Genomic DNA, 22,636 nt, shown 5'->3' with positions numbered 1-22,636 from the left:
CTTACTAACAAATAGCATGTATAAATCTATTCTTGCATAGCAGATGGAGCTTGTATAAATCTCACCAGAGTATCTGCCAACACAGAAGAATTTCTAGCCCTTACCGAGAGCTGACGTGCTTGCCATTGCAGTCATCTTTTGAGTCGGTGCTAGCTGAGCTGTCAGATTAGCTGATGGCGATGCAATGGGTTGCTGCAGAGTGGTTCCTCGGGCCTGTGCCGGGGCTGTGACCTGACCTGCAGCAACATTCCCTGTGACCGTCGTTATTTCGTGCACAGCCACGGCTCTCTGACCCCGCACACCAGCAATGCTTCCAGTCACCGCCTGTGATTATATTCAAAGGATCACAGTAGCAGTTATTCAGCTTTTTGAAGAAAATTACAAAACAAAATATTCCTTTATAACTAGAAAAGTTGGTTTGAAGTTGGCACTTGTAAATCATGTTGAATTGAACAAGACCTTTCTTCTCACATCTGTGCACTAGAACAATTCTACCCTTACTTTTGTAACAGTGATGATAAAAATACCCACCAACATGCTCCCAGTGGTGGCCAGTGTTCTGGCAATAGACACTGCAGTCAGCCCCTGACCCATGGCTACTTTAGGTGTTGCAGCTGTCTGCTGCAACAAAGCAAGAATAGAATGACAGTTCTCTCACTTGTACTGACTTTAACAAAGAGCTTTGATATAAAAGGATCTGATGATGTCAAACATGGTAAATGCTAAAAATGTTTGCTAAAAAGATTTTCCTATTAAGAAAGCAGATAACTCAGTTAAAACGCCAGTATTTGAGGTCAGAAGCCTACACAGCCAGTTTGTATCTATTTGGGACTACACAATTCCCAGTTGAGCCAGCTATTGGACTAACCTAGATAACACATAAAAGGGATTGAGGAAGAAAGGCGAAGGGAAAGAAGACAGCCACCACACTCATAAAAACTGACCCTTATCCAGCACAGTCTAAAACACCTCACTTCAGACTGAAAGGTTAGGAGACTTCTTTCATCTATTTTTTTTTTCTTTCTTTATTGTATCAAACTTTCTACCACAGATTTTCAGTTCAGATCTTCTGAAGACCACAGCGTTCAAAGGCACTCACAATAATAGATGGTGCAGATACCAGTGAATGAAGTTGCTGGCCAGTAACAGCTTGTGCAACAGTTGGGGCTGTTGCTGCAACACCTGTTAAACCTTGCTGCTGTTGCTGCTGCTGTTGTTGCTGCTGCTGCTGTTGTTGCTGAGTTCGCTGTGCTGCAGCTTGCTCTGCTGCAGCTGCCTGTAACAGGATGAAGTAAATTAGGTCAAATGACACAGAACATTCTATTCTTTTTCAAACAGAAAATGAATTCTACAACCTTCATGCACTATTTATGATTATGCAATTCATAAATCAGGTATGGTTTTTGTTTTTTGTGTGAATTTGTGCATTAAAATCCTTCTGTGAAAAATTACCGGCTAACGCTTGACATCCTAAGAGATTTCCAAGGAAAGAGAATTAAGTCTTGAAGTTTGTATATGTGATACACAAAATGTAAGCATATTGGAAAAAAATTTATGAAATGTACTGAGCTCTTAAAAGTTGTAACTTTTCAATTATAGCTTCTTTCATCAAATCGTCTATTTAAAAAAGTATGTAAGATGTAAAATTTATGCAATAAATCTTAAAAAATATACTGGAAACTGCAAAGGCTCATCATTTATTATTTTTAACGTACTGTATGTTTCTTAAATTATACATAAAAAAAGTTGTGACATTTGACAAAAAATCCACTTACTGCTGCCTGTTTTTTTTCCCGTGCAATGCGCTCAGCTCGAATGGCTGCAACCTGCATAGCATTGAGCGGCTGATCGTAGTTTATGTTATGATCTTGTAAGACTGCAGCATGTTTAGGATTCTTGAGAGTTGGGTTGTTCAGCGTCTGCCGCATGGTGGCAGGCCGCCTGCTGGCCATGCTCTTGACAGAGTCAAATCGTAAGGAATAGAGTAACGAGATGGAGCTGTTGCCATCCTGTGAATACAGCTGCGATGTCTTCATTGGCCGATTGTTCTTAGTCTGCACATAGCATTGTAAATGATTTAAATGATTCACAATGGCAACAAAATTGTAATACAATTTGATGTTGGTTGGAGAAATCAATATTAATCAATACAAAATATGACATATAAATAATATGTTATAATTGAAAGGTCAAATTTTAAAAACCTAAGGACTGTGCCCCTCTTGAATTAAATATTTACAGTGTAATGCAGAAGTTCAGTCTTCAAGAAATCTGACCAAATATAGCTATCAGCTCACCAAACCACCACTAAAAATGGGGGAAAAAACACTCCTTAAAGTGAACCTTGTAGATTCCTTTGGTCTTCTTCTGTTTACGAGGACTGACGTCATACAAGATTCGACCCTCTTCGCGAGGAATGATGACATTCTCATAGCGTGCCTTGCACTGTTTGACAGAACGGTAGACACGGCTGCAAGAGTTGACTACATCAGCCACCAGGTCCCAGTTGGGGATGTGAGCAGGTGAAACAACTGTGAGGTTGAGTGGCAAGTTGAGTAAAGTCTGTACAGCCTGTGACGAAAGAGACAATTTCTGTTAGCAAGCAAGTTAAACAGAAATTGTAAAAGGACTGCAGCATAACATCTGTTAGAGACTAGCATGTCATCTCAGCAGCACGAAACACTACGGATTTAATCGCTAGACCCCACCTTATAGTCTGCATAGGAGACACCACAATAGCCAGAGTTGTTAGTTTGTCATCTCAGCCTCAGGTGATAAGCTGTGTTACAAACATTACTAATAATTACTCTATTGGATAAAGGATGATGAGCATGCTATAGCAATACTACTATTTACTGTATTACATAAGCATGACAAACATGCCATACCTTTTATTCTACTGACCCGAGCATCATAAGTATGCTAGAAGAACATCCCAATCACTGCCCATGACCTCCAGTCATGTGTCAGGCAAGGGAAAAACCTATCTCCTTTATTTTTTCAATTAATTTTAATGACTTGAAAACACATCTGTAAGTGGTCTCTGAAAACAAACTGGCACCAATCTTACTCCTCAAGAAACTGATGTGCTCTTCTAATTATTCTTATTGCTGTATGCAGATGATACTGTTATTTGTTCTGAAACATCAGAAAACCTACAGCAAGGTTTAGACAGCATGAAAAAATACTGCCAAGTGGAACGTGACAATTAACCCAAACAAAAATCTAAAAGAGTTATAATTTCTAAAGGTAAAATAAGAAACCAACATTTATATATAATGGTAAGAAATTTGAAACAGTAGATTATTGGCCTGAAACTAAATTATAATAAAAAATTTCTTTAATCACAAAAAGATTTATATGACAGAACTTCAAGAGTCACGTTTGCTCTACATTAAAAATGTAAACAGCCACAACTACCACTAGATATACAACTTGATATGTTTGACAAAATTGTTCTTCCAGTGCTTACGGTTGTGAAATATGGGCACCAGGAATTAGTGATATTTGTGCTAAACTACAGTTAAGATTCTACAAAATAATTCTCAAAGTAAGAAAGTCTACCTATCTTGTAAAGTGCTTCCCTGTTAGTCTTCTTATTAAAAGTAGAATGCTCAGTTTCTGGTTTAAATTGATTAATGCAAATAACTGCAATAAACTATCAAGTGTTGTACATAATATCTACTTAATTGTAAAAACTTTGCTGACCAACGTAAAAATAATTTACCACCTTACTATACTTACAATTCTAATGCTAATAAGTTCCATTCGTTATTTACTTCAAGAAATAAAAAGACTCTCACTAGATTAGCTTGATTCGTAAAGTTATTACTGAGGGCAGTGACATAGAAGAATTAATGTGAGCGAGAAAGATTATATATATATGAGGATATGAGCGAGTATGTGCATGCATGTGACTTAGGTAAGAATGATAAGGACAGACACACTATATGACAAAAGTTTATATGCTTATGTGCTTTGATTTATTTGATTACACATGCTAATATACATTTGAGGGCTAGAATAAGTGATGCATAAAATTAGTTTTTAATGTATTAGTCATTAAAACTGACCAGTGATATGTGTATGCGTGTATAGGTATGGGTGGGCGATATTGTATATAAAGATAGAAATGAGTGTAAATATCTATATTTTTAAAAATATCTTAATACCCCTTAGATGGTGACAGATTAGTGAAGAATCTCTGCACAGTTTATGAGAAAGTCTCAACTTGTGTTTCTCTCCTCTGGCTGCCATTTATTAACCTAAACACGTACTTTCGAGACTGCTGAATGATTCTGTAAACTAAATCTGCCTTTGTCAGGCACACACACTGACAACTTTGCACTCTCTTCGTTTATAAGCTCATGCAACCTACCAACCTGCAAAAGTGCCCAGTCTTCATGTATCAGCCACTCCGGATGTCCCTCAGACTGCTCTGTTACTGGTTTGCAGGGTGGCATCTGGGCAGCAGGACGGAAAGGCTGTTTCATGAGACCTGCTTTCAGTTTCTGCATCTTAAGCTCTCTGCGCATCTTCAACAATGCTGCTGTGGGACGGTCAAAGAGGGAGCGTGGAACTCGAGGTGCTTCTTCCTTCCTCTGTTTCTGCTTACGAGCTGTTTTGCACAGATAAAAGAAAGAAAAAAACTATACCATAAATACACTCTCTGAATATCAAAATCAACTCTGTATATCTCAGATCTACACTCAATATACCACAAACCAGCTCTGAATACCACTCTCTCCAAATTGTTCCATCCAAATGTAAGTAGCTATATTCACATACATGTTTACAATCCAAAAGAAATTCTGCATGGAGTTCCTATGCAATAAAATGTAAAATACAGTAAAAGACTTGCTAGAATCCATCAAAAGTGGGTCAGTGGGAAAATCAACTTGTCAGATTCATTCAATGAACCATGACTTCAAAGACCTACAAATAAAGGTTCATTTGTGTAATATACTGAAAAGAAAATAAAAGCTTCTAAAATCATACACTGCTTTTCTTCATTATCTTTGCTTTTGCTTTGTCATGCTTACCGATTCCACCAAGGATTCCCTAGGCTGAAGATTTATAGGGGAACTAACTCTCCAAGTAAGAGCCATTGTGTATACACACGTATCATGGTAGACAAAGATACTCTCTCAAAATGCATTGAATATATTTTTTTTAAACATGATTTCTGCAAAAGGTTGCAATAGACCAAAAACAGTCAGTCACAAAAATCTTATTCTTCAACACACAATTTCTGCAAAAAGGTATCCATTTAGAGATGTTTATTGTCAAAATGTCTCTGCAGATTCAAAACTATACATGCAACCATTTGGTCTACAGCGAGGCGGAGGCAGCTGGCATAACATGGTCCCAACTGGAACAGCACGCCCAGAACCAGATCTGATGGCGAGGTGTAGTTGCAGCCCTATGCTCCACTGGGGGTTAATAGAAACAAGAAGACAAGAAGAAGATGCAACAATGACACTAAGGTACTCACTTGTAATAGTCTCCACTCTGGGTTTCTTATGATCTTTACGAGCATATACAGGAGGAAGTTGGGATTCAGCCATAACTGTTGGCTCATGCAAGAAAAGCAAGGTCTGATCCATGTAAATGTCATTGTCATCTTGTGGTGGGGTTGGTGGTGCCCAAATCTGCACAAACATGTGGCAAACATCAAGTGCATAATTTATGGCATAATTTACGAACCTAAGCATGGCTTTCACAATCATTTTGTCTTGTAATTTACTGCATAAATCTTGGCAGTGACTAGCTGTTTTGAGAACTGGTGTCTTTGGATTTCCACAGGAGGGCTCCAAGTAACGGTTGCACCTGCTCAAAAGTATGGTGTGTTAAACAGACATGGATTTTGTTAGTCTATTATGTGCCATCAAATCCAGTTTTTCATTACTGTATTCCATTTTAAATAAGAGGCATGGTCCCCTGATCACGCTGATGACATGTTAACCTATCTAAAGAGACTGAAAGTACATCCTTGTGCAGGTAATGCCGCTTTACACGTCAGCCATCTTGGACTATGTTTCATATGCAATGGTAGGCAAACTACTTTTCAGACAGCCACAAATTCTGAGCAGAAATAATTCAGAACTAATTCAAAGATACTGATATTTCATTCAAGCCCAACTTGTTGAGTTTTTTCCATTTGCAGATCTATTCAGGCATTAAGCTTCACTTGATATTAAAAAAATCAAACTGCATTAGTCATCAACAGCTGAACAAATCCTCACCGCAAACACACATTTACTTACTTGTGGCATTTAAAATTTCTGAACCAAGATAAAAAGATGTGAGCTCTAGGATGTGTGGCACTCGCAAAACTAGAAGCGTAAATTATTAGTTCAGTTTTTCACTTTATACTTCCTTTCAGAAACATGAGTTACCTGTACACGTAAGATAATACTGATATTTAACTTACTGGCATCTCTGAACCATCCAGACTGGAGACAAAGACCTGAAGGACATAAGCAAAAGAATTGTTAGTCTTAGTCACAGGTAAGCACCAGCAACTGTTCCCTTACAAAACCCAAGCTATCATACTAGCAACATTTACATGACTATGCTTCAGACCTCCATACCATGAATGTGGTTGCCATGATAACTGCTACCCACTGGGTAGAAAGAACGGCTAGATTGGCTAAAATGTTTCAGGAGGGAGTTTATAGAAATATAAGCTTTCACACAGTGGCTAACAACACTTATTCATTACTTCAAGATTTCATCTTTTCTTTTGTCAGCAAAATTTATCAAACATGAAATATGTGAATGTTACTTGTCATTTTCTTTCATGATGCTGCTCACCATTTGAATTAGAAAGCCTTCAATGACAATGCTATTTTTTTACCTTTCGTGTACTGGTAAATACAAGCACACAAAATCACTTTTGTTGTGTTGCTAATTACTTTTTACCAAATCCTTTGGATGCAATGTGTTTAAGAATAAAATAAGCAACAAATCTGTATGACACAAACATAAATTTCAAGGCTCACACATCCGTGCCAATCTCATACAACATCCACAATAGATGTATTATAAGACTGGTTTGTGCATTTAACATTCTCAGGCAGAAATTTTTTGATTCAACAGAAGTCTACATCTGTATCAACAAAATAGCTTTTAACTTCAACTTTCAATTTCTTTAGGTTACCTGTGTTTTTATTCTTGAGTATTCATGCTACTGTGCTTTTTTAATACTGTTAAAACGTTACTTCCTTTTTCAAAACAAACCTCTTCACACAATTTATAGCTGACAAGTATACCACAAAATGATAAAGATTTTTTTCCCCAGCTTTCATCACAAACTGGAGGTTACATTAAAAGACCACCACCTGTCTACTACAATGGAATCCTGGAGGTGGGCTCACCAAGATTCAAATATATTGCAGATGAAAAAAAGCTTAATGGCTTTTCCGCTCATACACATTCATGCAAGCATGCGAGTTAAACAAATGTCAGTTTTCATCTGCACAAATCTGCAACAGCAACTTTGTATCTCATTTCTGGCAATGTGCAGCTTGCAGAAACCAAGGTAATGGTGCCATGGACATGATGTTCTTCTCTAACTGCAAATACTTCTATAGGTCAGTTTTGTTCAAAATGGACTCCCTAGAGAATAATTCATTTGTGAAAAGGGAACAAGTAAGAACCATGTGCTTCTTCTGTCTTTTCGAGACTAAATTCTTTTTTTTAAATGATCTGCAGGGAACATGCCATGGGTTCTGAACACTGCAAGGCACACCACCAGAAATGAGATGCAGTCTGCTGAGAAATCTTTGACCTTTTTCTAGCCTGCCTGTCAAGGACATGAGAGCATTTTTGGCTAGGATGTGAGAACTAGGATGTAGACACCACAACCTTGACTCTGCATTGAACCCGGAGTCAAACCTCTTCCAGGACTGCACATTCACCACAGAAATGAGATACAAACACATCTTGTTGTTGGTTTTGATATAAAATTTTATTATTTGGATTTTTCTCTTTTAGTAGAAAACAGCATTGCATACATTACTCTAGCACGGGCAAACATATCTTACAAAAATGTTCATTTTCGCATGCAAGCATTTCATTATGTATAAGTATCATTTACAAGCTTTTACAATGAAACAAACATGTTTCATAAAAGCATTCAAATCTGTAACACAATGCCACCATTCCTCTCAAGTCCTAATTTGAATCAGTTACTTTCTCTGGAATGGGAGAGAAAGGTATATTTTTCTTGGAGTACCAAAATATTCTGGAATCCGAGACCCCTCCCCCAAGAAAATGAGCAAACACCAAGTGTGACTTTGCATAATGCAAGTACGATCCTTTCATTGTCTCTTAATGATATATATATACACACACATGTATATGATGCACATTTAAACCTGAGAGATTCTTTGTTCAAGCTCACATTTTAACACAAGTCACCCACAAATTGGGCAGATCAAGCACACAACCTTGTTACATACTAACACATGCAAGTTGCTGAGGGCAGCCACTTCAATTGTGATCACAAATTACCCCCCAATTACCCCATCTACTTTAAAAAAAAAAAGAAAAAGAAAAAAAAGTAGCAACTACAGTGCACCTTTCAAGACAAACTGGGTTAAGAAAAAAAAATAGTAAGATGGTTTCCAGCTTGTTGCAAAACATACTTGGCAAAAGAGCCCTCAATGTTAAACTCAACGAGGTTTTTTCAACAATCATCCCTCAAATCCAAATGAAACTATCAGGCCATGCAAGTAATCATTTTCTGTGACATGGGAGGGAAAAGGGAAAGAGTAATGGTAAAAACTAAGTCACAGCAGTCTTCTAAAAGGACTTGGGCAAACATCTGATATACAACTTTCTAGGTAATTGCTATGCATTAACACCATCATAGCCCTTTCTTTTCAGCAATATCTGCTAGGCAAATCCATGTGCAATGAAGCTAACATAATTTTGAACACCTCTTGGCATACAGTGAAAGACAAATGGCAGGCTTTCTAAATGAGCCAGAATGCCAGACATCCCCAACATTCACCTTCAACCCGACACAATAGTTCTTGTGTGCACACATTCAGTGCAGTGACAATGCGCACCACCCAACCCACTTCGTTATCAACACAAATCGCAACTAGAGCTTCAAGGAGCAACATGTGTAAGCACGTGCCTTTACTTATCATTTTAAGCCGATGGCCTTGATATACAAGCCCACAGCCAACTCTCTTTGCCAGGATGCCTTTATTTAGTCACTGGCAACCTTTAATAACAGCATTCAACCCCAAGCCATGTAACACAGGTGAACAATACTGCAATGTCTACTTTCTTTGGAGTTTGTGTCCTAATAAGTCTCAATGACAAGAAACTAAAACCTATCAAATACAGTTCCCATCAATTATTTGGATTTACCATACTTACTTCTGTCAAACGCTCCAGCGAGTAAACCCTTGTCATGTTTGTCTCCACACAGCATTTAACACCAACGCTAACCATCCACCCCTCAAAACCATCCATGTCTTCTCTTTCTGCACAGAATCTGGTCTTTCCATGCACTTAATTTATCAACTCGTCCATTCCTACTGATTGCTTCCCTTTGGGGAAAGGCAAACTAAGCCTCCATCAAAAGGAGTATTGACTCAAGCATCGCCTTTCACAGGTTAAAGCTAACATCTCACCCCAATCCAATTTCTTTGCTTACTCAGGCAAGTGTGCACGTAGCCCTACTGCATCCATTCTGCCAAGAGTGAGCAACGCATCGAACTGCCATCTGGAAAGGGCCTGCAAGCTTTCTGCCCATCTGATATTTTCCATGGGCCTCATGACATGGTCATGTGGTTTATCACACTCCAAGCACTGCAACTGTGAGCCTAACCATTGCCCTTCTTCTGTCCTATCACAGAACTGTTCACGTCCTGCGGTGCTGGTGCTGGTGCTGGTGCTGCTGCTGGAGGGGTCTGGGCAGGTATGGATACTGGGACACAAGACTGAACCGGTGTTCGCATTCTGGGTGTGATGAGGACAAAGCTCTGGGGCGATCGGACCTGTCCCAAGTTTGCTGTCTGGATGATCTGACCCCCACGCAAAGTTACTGCCCCTTGACCACTCACAATAGGAATCTGCACTCCTGACCCTGCTGCCTTCACAAAATTAACCCCAACAGGCATGCTGGCTACTCCTACTCCTCGTAATGTTACAGGTGCTGACAAGCTTGGTCCTAGCTGAACTGTTCTCACCCCTGGGGCAGCCACCACCTGAGTCTGGGTAGCTATTCGTGGAGTAAGAATGGTCCTGTTTGCTACAGAATGCAAGTTAGTGGCCAGCAAAGCACGGGTTCCAATGCCTGCCTGTCCAGCGGTGGAGACAAGCACAGTAGGAGCAGCAGCCTGTTGTGCTCCAATGAGAGAAGTACTCAGCTGCCCAAGCACAGCTGTGGATCCATCAGGCATACGCAAGATAGAACCAGACAGTCCTGCAGCACTGACCAAGTGCTGCGTTGGTGCAGATGTAAGCACTCGGGTCCCAGTTAGGGATAGTGGTGAAGCAACTGCACTTCCCGAAATACTGGGTCGGACACGTGCAGTGCTTACCAGCTGTACTGTAGGTGGTCTAGGTTGGGTGGCTGCTAAAGCCACCACAGAGCCCGTGGGAGAGATCAGCTGAACAACACTAGGTGTCTGGGACACGACAGCAGGAAAAGACTGCTGTTGGGTGGCACTTGTAACCCCCTGGATGACCTGATTACCTGACACTGCCACTGGGGAATGAAGGGAGGCCCGACGAGTACGAATGACCAAGTTTGGGTTGGACCATGGTGGGGGTACATTGCTGTCTTTAGCAGGAAGGATTGGATTGGTGACAGTGGCTGGGGATTTGATGCGTGGTGGAGAGCCACCAACTCCACTTGCAGGTGATGGCAAGGAAGACATGGCAGGGACATTCAGCACAGTCCGTGGAGGAGACGACTGGGCTCTAGACTGTTCAACAAGCCTAGGCCTGCCTCTGCCCCTCCCAGTCCCTCCACCTCTACCCACTTTTCCCCGGCCAGCCCCCCCACCCCTCCTTTTTCTTCCTGTCTCCACTACTTTGACATCATGTGGAGTCAGGTCACCATTCTGTTGAGAGACTGGCATCACCTTCCCCCCACCTACATTACCTCTTCTGCCTCGCCCAACTGATGGCTTTCTCCCAACAGATGGTGAAATGGGACTACCATTGTCAGGTAGCTCTGCAACCTCATTCTCCACTTTCACTCTGACCTTAACTGGTCGTCCTCTGACACTAACCTTGTTAACCGAGGAATTTTTACACTCACTATCACCCCCATTTGATAATGGTTTCCTCCCTACCCTCTTTCCAGCTATCTTTATTTTCTTAGCCACAGTCTTGGGTGGCTTTCCTCCAAGTAAGCTAGAATTAGCAGCCATCATGCGTATTGGGGGACGACCAGGCCCACGTTTCAGAGGTTTGTCTAGGTGGCGCTTCACCTGAGCATCATCACGAAGATAAGTGTAGAGCATCTCATCATCCTCTAGTTCTGCTCGTCGCTCCTCCTCTTCTTTTAATGCTTTTAGACGAGCCAGCTCCCAGTCTTTCTTTGAGTTTTCTATGTCTTCCTGTAAACACACAACCACAAAAGCAATGTTTAACAAATGCACCTATTTCTAGGAAAAGTATACTTTACTGTGAGACTCGATGGGGTAAAAAAAACCTATATAATGTTCGTGCGCAGGGCCAGCACCTTGAAGTTCACACTGACCTCAGCCATCTTGAGTTCCTCAGCAACTTCATCCTCCATCTGGGCTTCCATCAGTGCCACAGCATAACGCTCAATTGGGCTCAGCTGAAATATTGCATCACAGATAAAAATTAGCTTTACTAAAATATTGAATAAGAGCAAATGAAAATGGTGCTAATTCTGTGCCTCTGCTGTGATGCATCCTGACAAGCAATTAAATCAAATAACAAAAAATCTTAATCTTAAGAAGAAAAAGATCCATCCCTGTATCTGCCCCATACAAAGTTCATAAAACAGAACAGGTAAACTTCTGCCCCCAAAATTTATAAAGCAGAATGGGTAAAACTTTATACAATTCAACAAGGGTTTGTTGCCTGCTACTCACAAAACTATGTACTCTACCCACCCATCTGCTAGCATACCCTTGCTACAATCATAGTGTCTCTCGCTGTACCCACCTCCTTATCCAACATGGCCAGCTCCATCTCTGCTCTTGACACATCCTCCTCTTCTTTGCGGCGCTCAGCTTCTCTTTCATCCCATGGTATTGTCTCATCAAACTCTGCAAGCTCTGCTTTCTGTTCTGCACGAACTAGAGTTGCTGCCATGGCATCCGTCTCGTCTTCCGCTTTACACAGAGCCTGCAGAAACATGCACCACACTCTTTACTTTTTATACATGTAAAATAGTGCTCTTGATGTGTAACATCCATTGTCTGTCTTTATACAGTGTTCTTTCAACACCTGGTGATTTTAAATCGTGTCCATGCCACTAATCTTCATTGTGACCAAAATTTGTTTCTTTTATTCTCATGAATTTTGTTTAACAAGTTTTTTTTAAACAGGTGTAATGAAGCAAAACTGCAGACTTTTTCCCCAAATTTTCTTTTGCATTTTCGGAACCTGTGAAAGCATAAACTGATTTATTACATATGGCAATTTACATAAAAGTTTACAAAAATATTTGCTATGGTCAAACCGACCCATTCTTTGTTAAATGATGATACACAAAAAACTCAAGTTTCCCTTTTACTTCAGCCAGGTTAATTTTTATAAAAAAAATTTCCCTCAGATCAAAACAAAAAATAGCACAAGGCTGTGCTGACTGTATAAATCTCGTGCTTCAAACTGAAATTATGTAATATGATGTATCTAAATTTCTCAGAACATGAACTAAACAAATCCTAGATTCTTGATTCTTCTGTCCTTTTCATAAAGAATGCTGTAACTTATTAGCATTTTGAAAATCGCCAAGACATTTAGTTACAAAAAAAGCAAGCATCTAATTTCTCAGCTGACAATAAGTCTTCCACAAACATGTACATGTAAATGATTTCCAACTTGGATTATCCAGCCTGTGCTGTGTCATCACCATACAAATAAAAGAGTTCCACCAAAAAACTGACCTGCTCAAACATATTCAAGAGATTAGGATCTTGTTTGGCAAGTCCTTTCTTAACTCCTGTTTCTTGCTCTTGTTCTCCTTCCTCGGTGGCCTTTTCCCTATCTGCGATTGGCTCTAGTTCTTCAAGTACTTGCTTCTTCTCTGCCAGTAACTGGAGGCCTGATGGCTGGGCAAACAGGTCCTTAATGGTTTGCTGTAACAGATGGCACTGTTTAACCTCCGTTCCTTTTAATGCACAGGTCATTTTGATTCCCGTCTGTTTTTAAATAGTCAGCTCTATGTGAGAACTACAGAACAATTGTTTATCAAGCTTCAGTATGACCTGCATGCTCAAATATATACCTATATTTTAAGCAACCTCCTAGCTTTTCCCAACAACTCACGAAATAAAATTTGAAGAAAAACAAACAACTTAACTGTAAAAAATACTTTTTAAAAATCTAACTCAATGAACCAAACACAAACAGTTATCAAAATCTATCAACTGCTGCTGCAAATAAGTATTTAAAAGTAGCAGGACAAATGGTCTGTTATCAAAGACTCACTTCTTTAAAGAAGGCAGTGGTGAAGTTACCACCTTCAATGGCTAGGTCACCAAGAAGGCGTTTCTGATTTGCCTTTTTCAGAATGTTCTCCTCCACAGTCATCTGACTTATCAGCCTGTCCAATGTATATATGAATAATTTTAGAACTTACATTTATGCATAAGCGCGCTCGCACACACACATAGATGCAGTTATTTAATGTACACGCAACAAAAGTTAAGTAGCATGCAGTCTGCCTCACCTATATATATGGACATCTCTGGTCTGACCAATCCGATGGCAGCGGTCCTGAGCTTGAGCATCCATGGTAGGATTCCAGTCACTGTCATAGAAAATGACCGTGTCGGCACCCGTCAAATTTACACCAATGCCACCCGAGCGTGTGGACAGGATGAAACAGAAGATGCGTTGGTCAGCATTGAAGCGGTCCATAAGAGCCTGCATGAACCAAAATTTGTTGTAATAATCCTATTTAAAAAATGATTAGAACGAATTTTTTTCATTCTAGGGGAAAAGCCCAAGCATGTGATGCCAAAAGTAAAGTGTTTTACATAATCTGTAAACAAGGCTGTTATTAAAAACGTGACATATCCTTGAAGGAAAGGACCAACAGTTAATAACCAGCCTACAAGAAATTTTCATTCACCAACTCTTGCAGTATGCCACTAAATAAAATCAACTCATTAAATACCACTGCAGGTTCTTTGGCAATCAATGGTCACCACAACAAAATCAAGCTATTAGTAACACCACTGCAGGCAGTGGTCACAACAAAATCCATCTTTACCTGTCTTTGTTCTACCCGCGTTGTGCCATCAAGCCGGAGGTAGCGGTGTCCATGGTGATTAAGGAAGGCCTCAAGGACATCTAACATTTTTGTCATCTGAGTGAAGATTAGAACACGATGATTTCCTCGCTTTAACTGCCTTAGTAACACATCCAGGGTCTGAAGCTTGCCTGAAATACAAAACTACACATATACTCAACGCTGTTAAACACTATGCAGTTCAGGGCATTTATACAAACTTTTTTTGTTCTTTAGTGAGCTATTCAAAAGATTTCCACTGTTTGTGAAAATGAACAGGATAAAAATTATTTATCTGACCATCGTAATTTATTCAGAAACCTCCCAACAATGACTCTTTTGAACCAACCCACCAAGGATCCATTCAATAACAAAACATTTAAAATACACACCGCAGTCATACTGGATCAAGCGCAACTCAGGAAACTGTATTGTCATGTGCATTTGGATGGAATTAAGTTGTGAAAGAACTGGGTTCAACTCCTCTTTCACTCTGCAGGCCAATTCTTCATCGTGGACATGTTGTGATGGGCTGGGGTGTGATACCCTCATTGAGGGACCAGGTGATATCACAGACGGGGTTACAAAAACAAACCTGCAAAAAATGTATGCAGAATTAACCTTAAACGTTTTGTACACTAATCTTACCTTTTAGACCATGCAATGCAACAAATAAAAACTAAAATGGTGAACTTTCACAATCTAGTGGAAAAGAAAGGGCTTGACCTGAGGTGTGGGACATGCATATAAAGACCTTCTTTACTGCTTCCTGATGAGTACACATATACAGAAGGTCACAGGAGGTGCCAACCACTCTAGTGGATAGGAATCAAAGCTTGCATCTTTTTGGTTGGGATGAACAGGACTGGGATGAAATGAATGTTCTAGAAACATATTTCAGCCCACAATTACATGGTCTGAGTAAGGACTGCTCATTTGCTAGATCTTCATAAAAGGCTGACAACTTAGTAGTGTAATCAAACAGCTGAACTAATTTTTGAGTACATTTATGACATGCATAAATTGATGTATGCTAGTATGTACTGTATTGTATGTCTTTTCTAAATTTCTTGCACCCTGCATGTAAGAACAAACAGCCGTCATCAAACTAATGAATTTTGATGTCCTTTATACTATATATCATATCATTTTTTTAAAACTTCTATGGCAGCATTTTAATGGCAGTTATGCACCAGGCACTATCCATCTACACAGTTTTATAGAAAGTAAATTGCTATTGTAATGAGGCTGAGGTTAAAGGCAAAGGTGGAGAGCTTGCTTACACACCGCCTTTATTCACTGAAGGGCGGTGAAAAAGTGTGCGTGTGTGTAGTCATTTTGTCCACAAAAAAAATAAATAAATAAAAAACCCAAGAAGCTCACAGCCCTTGAGGATTTAGAACTGTATAATATACATTATTGCAAAACACATGATGGAGAAATATGTAGAATATATGTAAAACAAACTGTGTATGAAAAATATAGAAATGCAGATACTTTATTTTCCCTGTTCTCTTTGAGGTTGGTAATTTTTATCCTTTAAAGTTTAAATTATTCTGAATTTGAAAACTAGTTAACACCTGAAAAATTCACATAAAAATATATGGTTTTGATTACCAATAAAACTGCATATCATTTCTTTACATAGCCATTTACATCTTGGTATACTATTGTATTATCTCTTTTGTACAGCCAGGTTTTGTTCTTAACAAAAGAGATCGATTGACTTTAAAGGACAACATGAGGGCAACATTTTTTTCCTTCATAATCGAGTTCATTAACACAAAAAAGAAATTCCTAAAATATGAGTACATAATTAGGCTTAGTTTTCAAGATATAAGCCTTCAAACATTAGTATTCTCACTTGCCACTAGGTGAGCAGAAGAAAATTACACTCACATGCTGGAGAAAGTAGTATTTGTAACAGTGTGGCTCAGTTTCTCAAATCTATGCATGTCTTTTAGTCAAATGAATAAACATCACTTAAGTTCTCATGTTCAAGAAGTGACCTTTTACTCAAAAAAATGAAACCTGATTTTTATTTAAAACTGTGACTGAAGTGTTTTTTTACCAGAAATTGTAGTTGGCTTCAACAGCTAATGCTTTGGTATTTTGCAAAGAATAAATGTGCTGCTTCACAGGCTGTTTTGACTAGTTAGTGCCTGCCTCACTTGGAAAGTAAAAATTAATGGAATGTATCATATCTTAAGGATATTTCACTACTTTATTTACATAAAACATGAACTGCAATGGAACACAGAATGAACTGAAATCAGGTGCAAACAGGTTGGAACATGTGTTTATAAATAAACATCCATTTGAGAGAGTGACCATTTAAAGCTCTCACTATCCTACGATAATCTAAATTCTAAGCTTGCCAAAGTCAATGCACACTACTCACCTGTCCAACATTTCCTTCAGCTCATCCAGATACTGGACAGGTGTGTGGATCATGTCAGCTAAATGTGTTGTCTCGTGCCAATAGTACTGAGGCAGGTGGCGGTTATGATCTGCAGCAGCACACTGGCAGCTGGCATTTCCCTGATATACCCAGTGTCCAGGCCGGTACTGCTGCCTGCCAAGGTCAGTAGTTAATCTCAAGGCTTGCTGGACATCTGGTCCATATACCGGCATCACAGAACAATGTTGGGTGTTTATTTTGGCAAGACGGCGAAGTTTTTCAGCACGACGTTGTTGGCGTCTCTCATGAATGCACTCCTAAGAAGAAAACCACAATGCCTTCCATTAATATGGTCACAGCAGTGCTGTAACTTTTGTAACTTTGCAAGAAATGAAATCTTGATCTCCCATCAAAATACACCTTCAAAATCTATGCAAATGAAACAGCCATTCACTCCTTTTTTCTTTTATAACAACTAATGAATAAATCCATCCCTTTGACAATAAATCTAGAATATGATTTTATTATTATTATTTCTGGAAAAAACACTTGGATTGACCCTGATGTTAACTTCCAACATGACTGAAAGCATCAGAGATTTTAAGAACTTCATGGTCATAGCAATAAATCACCCCAAAAACAGTGATATCTTAGTTGCATACCTAGAGGCATTTGGAAAAAAAACCAAAAAACATCTGGTACTTATATACTCACTCTTAACTTTTAACATAGGGTATTTGTAAATATTCATTACAAGGTTAACAATTTTTTCACTTCTATGAAGCATGTATTATAATCAGACATTTCACTAAAAAGCACAGCTGACTACCCCCAATATAATGAACCAATGAACACACACAAACATACCAAATACAGAGGTGATCGTTTGACCAGGGCTGGTGCACTGCTGGAAGCATGTGTCCTGCTTGACAACTGATTACCTAAACCAGCTAAACAAAAAGTTTCTTAACTAAATAATCAACATACCATAAAAACTTAGTTTTCTGAACCTGTTTCTGTGGCAGAATGAATTACAAAAGCTTTTTGACGAACACTGGTTTTCTAAATCAATTTGTTCCATATACATGGAAATGGAGACTTCACAGTTGTGCCAATGTCTGGAAGAAAGTTTCAGCAAATACACTTACGCAAACAAAATTCCAAAATTTTATTAATATTCTGATGATTATTACATCATCATTCAAATAAACAATCAAGTTTACATGCAATGTAAGTGAAACAGTGCTTAGTGAAAAAGTCCTTAGATCATCTTTGGGGGCAGTTTACAAACAAATTTTTCTCACAAGAAAGCTGACACATGATTATAAACACTCACCCATGGAGCTAACAGAACTTGATACAAGAGATCCAGTAACACTTGAGGTTGTGCTTATGACAACAGACGATGATGCAGCTACCATTGGAGATACTCGCATCACTGGCTTACTTAGGGGAGATGATGAGACTACAGCTGAGGGTATGCATGAGGATTGGGCAGGAACTGTTTTAATCTGTCCACTTGTTGTTGTCATTAGAACAACCGACGATGTGGCAGCTACTGTGGTTGGAACTGTTGGACCATTCACTATTGACAGAGCAAATAATACTTGCCTTAAAAACCCTTAAGTACTCTTATGAACTTATAATACTTTCAGACTGGTGCTACAGCAAAGCAGGGCTTCTGCTTACGCAAAAAATTGCGTACAGTACGCATTAAAAGTTCGGAGGACCCCTTTAATTTTCGTCAATGGGGTCCCCTTCAAATTTGGGCAAAGAACAGGAACCCCTTAAAAATCTGAAGGGGTCCCTGGGACCCCAAAGAATTTAGCCTTAGCAGAATCCTTGCTTTATGTTAAAAAACTGTGCACTTGGTATGGTACAAGTGATACAGCCAAATTAGTATATGAACTATCACGGAACTTTACCACTGTCATGCACCCTTTTCTCAGCTAAAAACTAAATTAAGTTAGTAGCCTGAGTTAAAAAAAAGAAAGGAAAAAACATAAAAAACAAAACTTGTCTTTGGTTTAAATAAACACAGCATAATATAGGATTTTAGTTTTTTTGGGGGAATATGGGGTCAGTGGGTGGACATGAGGTCGGAACAATTATATTATCATGAACCTGTCTTTTAAACTTGTGAACAGAATTGGATGCTGCTACAATAGGAGAGTCAAAAAAAGAATTTTACTTTCTTTGAGTTCTTGAAGCTGGCAGCAAATTCACTTTCCATCTTTATGATGAAATGTAAACATTCTGAGTACGTCTGAAGCATTGATTTATCAGTGGTTAACAGCCAAAATATTTTTAGCTTTTAAGCAACTTCATATATCTTCTAATTTCCAGCAGAAGACTCTCAAGACTTCTTTTATCCATTAAATACATTTTCTACTTTGTTTTGAAAACCGAAATTCAGCGCAAAGACAAATGCAACAAATTCACATGTAAGAGAAATAAAAGACGTTTACCGCTTGGATACACCAACCACCAGAAACCAGTGGTATCACACTGTTTGAAAATGGGCAACATTGCCGTGATAATAAAGCAAAAACTGTCCACTCGTAAAAGGTAAAGGGATAAATTTTGCCCCTAAAGTCTCTGTCCATGTCTGTGTTTAGATGCTCACTGATCAGATTATGTGTTAAAACAAATCTATGTGGACCAAAGTTTCCCAACATGGAACAGGTCCTCTAGTCACAGGTTTCACCTGACAGGTACATGACTGTACTTGAGTGTCTAGCAATTTTAGTTTCAGCTGCAAGCATGCACATAAATACTAAAGCACAATTTAGCCTAATGGTTTTCTGATCACTCAATTTAAAAAAAAATTATTTATATAAATTTATGTTTACATTCTATGTTTATATCTTTATGGTAAAATCCATACTGTTTGTGCAATCATGAGTTTACAGATGAGTAATAATCATCTAAAAATAATGGCTTTTAAAAGATAAGGGAAAAAGTTTTAACAACAAATTTTTCTAATTAAAAAAATGCATATAGAATTCTCTTTGGCTTTACTTGTAAATCTTTTGTCTGTGTGTTAAGGTTGAAGTAAGCGTTATTAGACACTTAAGACTGACACATACTTAAAACCAACAGAACTTTAGTATAAATCTCCAGTCCCAAACTTGAGCACCAACAATCCAAAAGAAGGAGACATGATAAAGAATCACTACCTGTGCATGATGCTGTTGTGGTGACTGAAGTGGTCTGCAGCGGAAGCAGAGAGGATATTGGCAGTGAGGTGGCACTGGCAGAAGTAGCAGCAGCAATAAATTGCTGGCCTTGAGATGTTTGCACCAGTTGTATCAGGCCAGCTGCATAAGAGAAACTCTTGTTAAAAACTGACATCCTAACACCAGTAGCCAACAAACAACGCTTAGTTTACATCCACCACAATAAGCACATGACTACTGAGCAACTCAAATCTTTGTCATTTCTACTCTTCTTTTTGTGACAGTAAAAACAGAAAAGAATCTAAAAACACACAGCTCTACCTATTTAACTGACATGTCAATAACATCATAATTTTAGAATGTGGATGTTTTACACCTTCCTTTGATACTCTTCCTATCTGTGCTGCTCAGCCGCGGCTGGTGTTTTTTTTTTTACCTGTTAGCAGGATCATGTCAAAAAACATGTCACGTGTAAATATGTAAGGAACAAAACTGTTGGTACATTTAGGAATTGTTCTATGGATTACTTTCCTGAGATAGCTAAATAAAAGTTAACCAATCAGGTGTTTAGCATATCTAAGAAGGCAGTGATTGAGTGCCATGTTTGTAAAGTTTGACTATTATTCAATTTAACATGGATTTGTATTTTAGCAACTGAAAATAACAAGAAAATTTAAAAAATCAAATGTTTAATCTTATTAAACATGTTTGTTTGGCACCTTATGTATATTTGTATCTATTGTGTACATTTTTTTATTTCAACCTTTTTCGTATACTTCCTGCTTTTAGTTCTAAACCCGTTTGGTTACCATCTTTCAAAAACCTTAATTCTTAAAAGTCTCACCAGGTAAATGCATAATTAATGCTGTGTCACCAAGGGTTGTCTTTATTAAACACTACTGGTCAAGTAGTCAATTGCAGGAATGTGATGTGACCCAAAGGAGTGAATAACCTTTTCTGTAGTAATCAAATCATATTGTGAATTGTAACACTTCTGTGTCCATTATGCAGAAAAGTAAGGCATATTCAAAAAAAAAAAAAAAAAGAATCTGGAAAACCTGGAAGCTGTCCTGTTGGGATCATGAGCCGTGTGCCCTGCTCTGTCTGTTGAATCTGCACTGTGATTGGCTGAGAAGTTAAAACAGCTGGAGGGGTTGCAGAAGGAGCAGCACCTGGCCGATAAAAGACTTTTTGATTACAAAGGGCTAAAATGCAACTTGACAAAAGTTACACACAAAAGCATCCCTTAATATCTATTTTCTGGTCAAGAAAAATTATCAGCTTAGTTTCTTCTTCATTTCACAAATAAACTCACCATGAAGCTGTTGTGGTACCACCTTCGCTTGAAAGGTGGGATGCAGGGAAGAAGACACATTTGGACTTGCTGCGGCAGCAGTAGTAACAGCAGTAAGAGTGGCTGAAGTCTGGCCCACAGAAGAAAGAATTATGGCAGTACCTCTTGCTTGGCTGTTTAGCAGCAAAGTCTGCCCTCCAGAAGTTCGCACCTACAAAACAATATTTTAAAGAATTGTTCTCCAAGCAACACCAGGAATAATTTACTCCCCATATTTTCATAAAGCACAGTTTTGCAGCTTCATCATGTATAAAATGACATTATGTATACATCTCAAAAAGTTGTAATGCACATAATTAGTAGCTGAAGTTTTCATCAAAGCATCTGATGTATTCACTCACTAAGCATCCTTTACCAACTCATAAACAAATGAATTAATAACTGAATACCTTATTCAAATTATGAAAAATTTGAATTTAGAAAGGGAAGTAATCATGTTTTTAGATAACTTATTTGTAAAGTAAATTGCTTTAGACCACTAAAGCAACAATTTCAAACAAAGATGTGTCCCCAAGTCTGTTAGATGGTAAGAATTAAATCAAACTTTGTCAGTACAAGGCAGTCGAAGACAGAAATGTTTGCTCACAATCACTACACACCTACAAACTTAAGCATCTCTCTATTTTTTTTTTTTAGGCCCTTCACCCCTCCTGGGGCATAGGCCATCGACGACAGTCTTAACTGTTTTCGATGCTTTGGTAGCAAGGATTGTTTTTACGAGGTGGGGGTGCTGGCCCCACGCCCAACCCTCCTCCTTTATCAGCCGGGCTTGGGACCGTCCTTGGCGGAGGGCAGCCAGCCCTGCAAACAGATGCCACGTGCAGAGAAAGAACAGCATGCCCGAGACGAGAAATGAACTCAGGGCAGCCAACCTTCACTGTATTGGTGACAGGCGCTAACAGCGCTAACCTCTCTATACATACATACAAATGTAACGTGCAGGCATGTACATGACATTCAATACACACACACCCTCTCACACATACAAACGAACATCTTGAGAATAGTTTTAGGATGATAGTGGCTGATGTCATGAAGGACCTCTGGTAGACAGTTTTAGCTCATGTGGCACTTAATACCATGCTCGATGGCAACAGCTGAAAGCTGGGATAGAGAGGGTCTGTTCGGAATGAAGTGATATTATATGCCATCTTTCTGACTGCATGGTCAGAAAGTGGCAGCTGTGATGTACCAATAATTTTATATGCCTGGTTGATGACTGGGCAGCCTTGCCT

The 22,636-nt window shown here is 38.9% G+C and overlaps 1 protein-coding gene across 4 annotated transcripts in view; it reads right to left on the bottom strand.

The window, feature by feature from the left end:
- Window positions 1–22,636, bottom strand: part of LOC112561147 (helicase domino-like) — a 64,023-nt gene that overhangs the window by 5,064 nt on the left and 36,323 nt on the right. For 3 of the 4 annotated variants that reach the window (XM_025233436.1, XM_025233438.1, XM_025233440.1), the window contains exons 26-47: window positions 21,363–21,552; window positions 21,106–21,219; window positions 20,048–20,188; window positions 18,205–18,453; window positions 17,736–17,818; window positions 16,869–17,185; window positions 14,860–15,062; window positions 14,450–14,619; window positions 13,904–14,100; window positions 13,663–13,777; window positions 13,119–13,310; window positions 12,172–12,354; window positions 11,735–11,818; window positions 11,463–11,591; window positions 6,434–6,469; window positions 5,495–5,651; window positions 4,383–4,618; window positions 2,344–2,571; window positions 1,776–2,054; window positions 1,100–1,276; window positions 532–621; window positions 105–324 (exon numbers count right to left, since the gene is read on the bottom strand). In XM_025233436.1, the coding sequence (XP_025089221.1) occupies window positions 105–324; window positions 532–621; window positions 1,100–1,276; window positions 1,776–2,054; window positions 2,344–2,571; window positions 4,383–4,618; window positions 5,495–5,651; window positions 6,434–6,469; window positions 11,463–11,591; window positions 11,735–11,818; window positions 12,172–12,354; window positions 13,119–13,310; window positions 13,663–13,777; window positions 13,904–14,100; window positions 14,450–14,619; window positions 14,860–15,062; window positions 16,869–17,185; window positions 17,736–17,818; window positions 18,205–18,453; window positions 20,048–20,188; window positions 21,106–21,219; window positions 21,363–21,552 (3,790 nt within the window). The remainder of the gene's footprint in view (window positions 1–104; window positions 325–531; window positions 622–1,099; window positions 1,277–1,775; window positions 2,055–2,343; window positions 2,572–4,382; window positions 4,619–5,494; window positions 5,652–6,433; window positions 6,470–11,462; window positions 11,592–11,734; window positions 11,819–12,171; window positions 12,355–13,118; window positions 13,311–13,662; window positions 13,778–13,903; window positions 14,101–14,449; window positions 14,620–14,859; window positions 15,063–16,868; window positions 17,186–17,735; window positions 17,819–18,204; window positions 18,454–20,047; window positions 20,189–21,105; window positions 21,220–21,362; window positions 21,553–22,636) is intronic. The other variant, XM_025233437.1, reaches the window with a different exon arrangement.

Source organism: Pomacea canaliculata, linkage group LG4, assembly GCF_003073045.1.
Source record: "Pomacea canaliculata isolate SZHN2017 linkage group LG4, ASM307304v1, whole genome shotgun sequence".
NCBI lineage: Eukaryota > Metazoa > Mollusca > Gastropoda > Architaenioglossa > Ampullariidae > Pomacea > Pomacea canaliculata.
The sequence above is the reverse complement of the archived record's forward strand: the minus strand, read 5'-3'. Positions and strand labels throughout refer to the sequence as shown.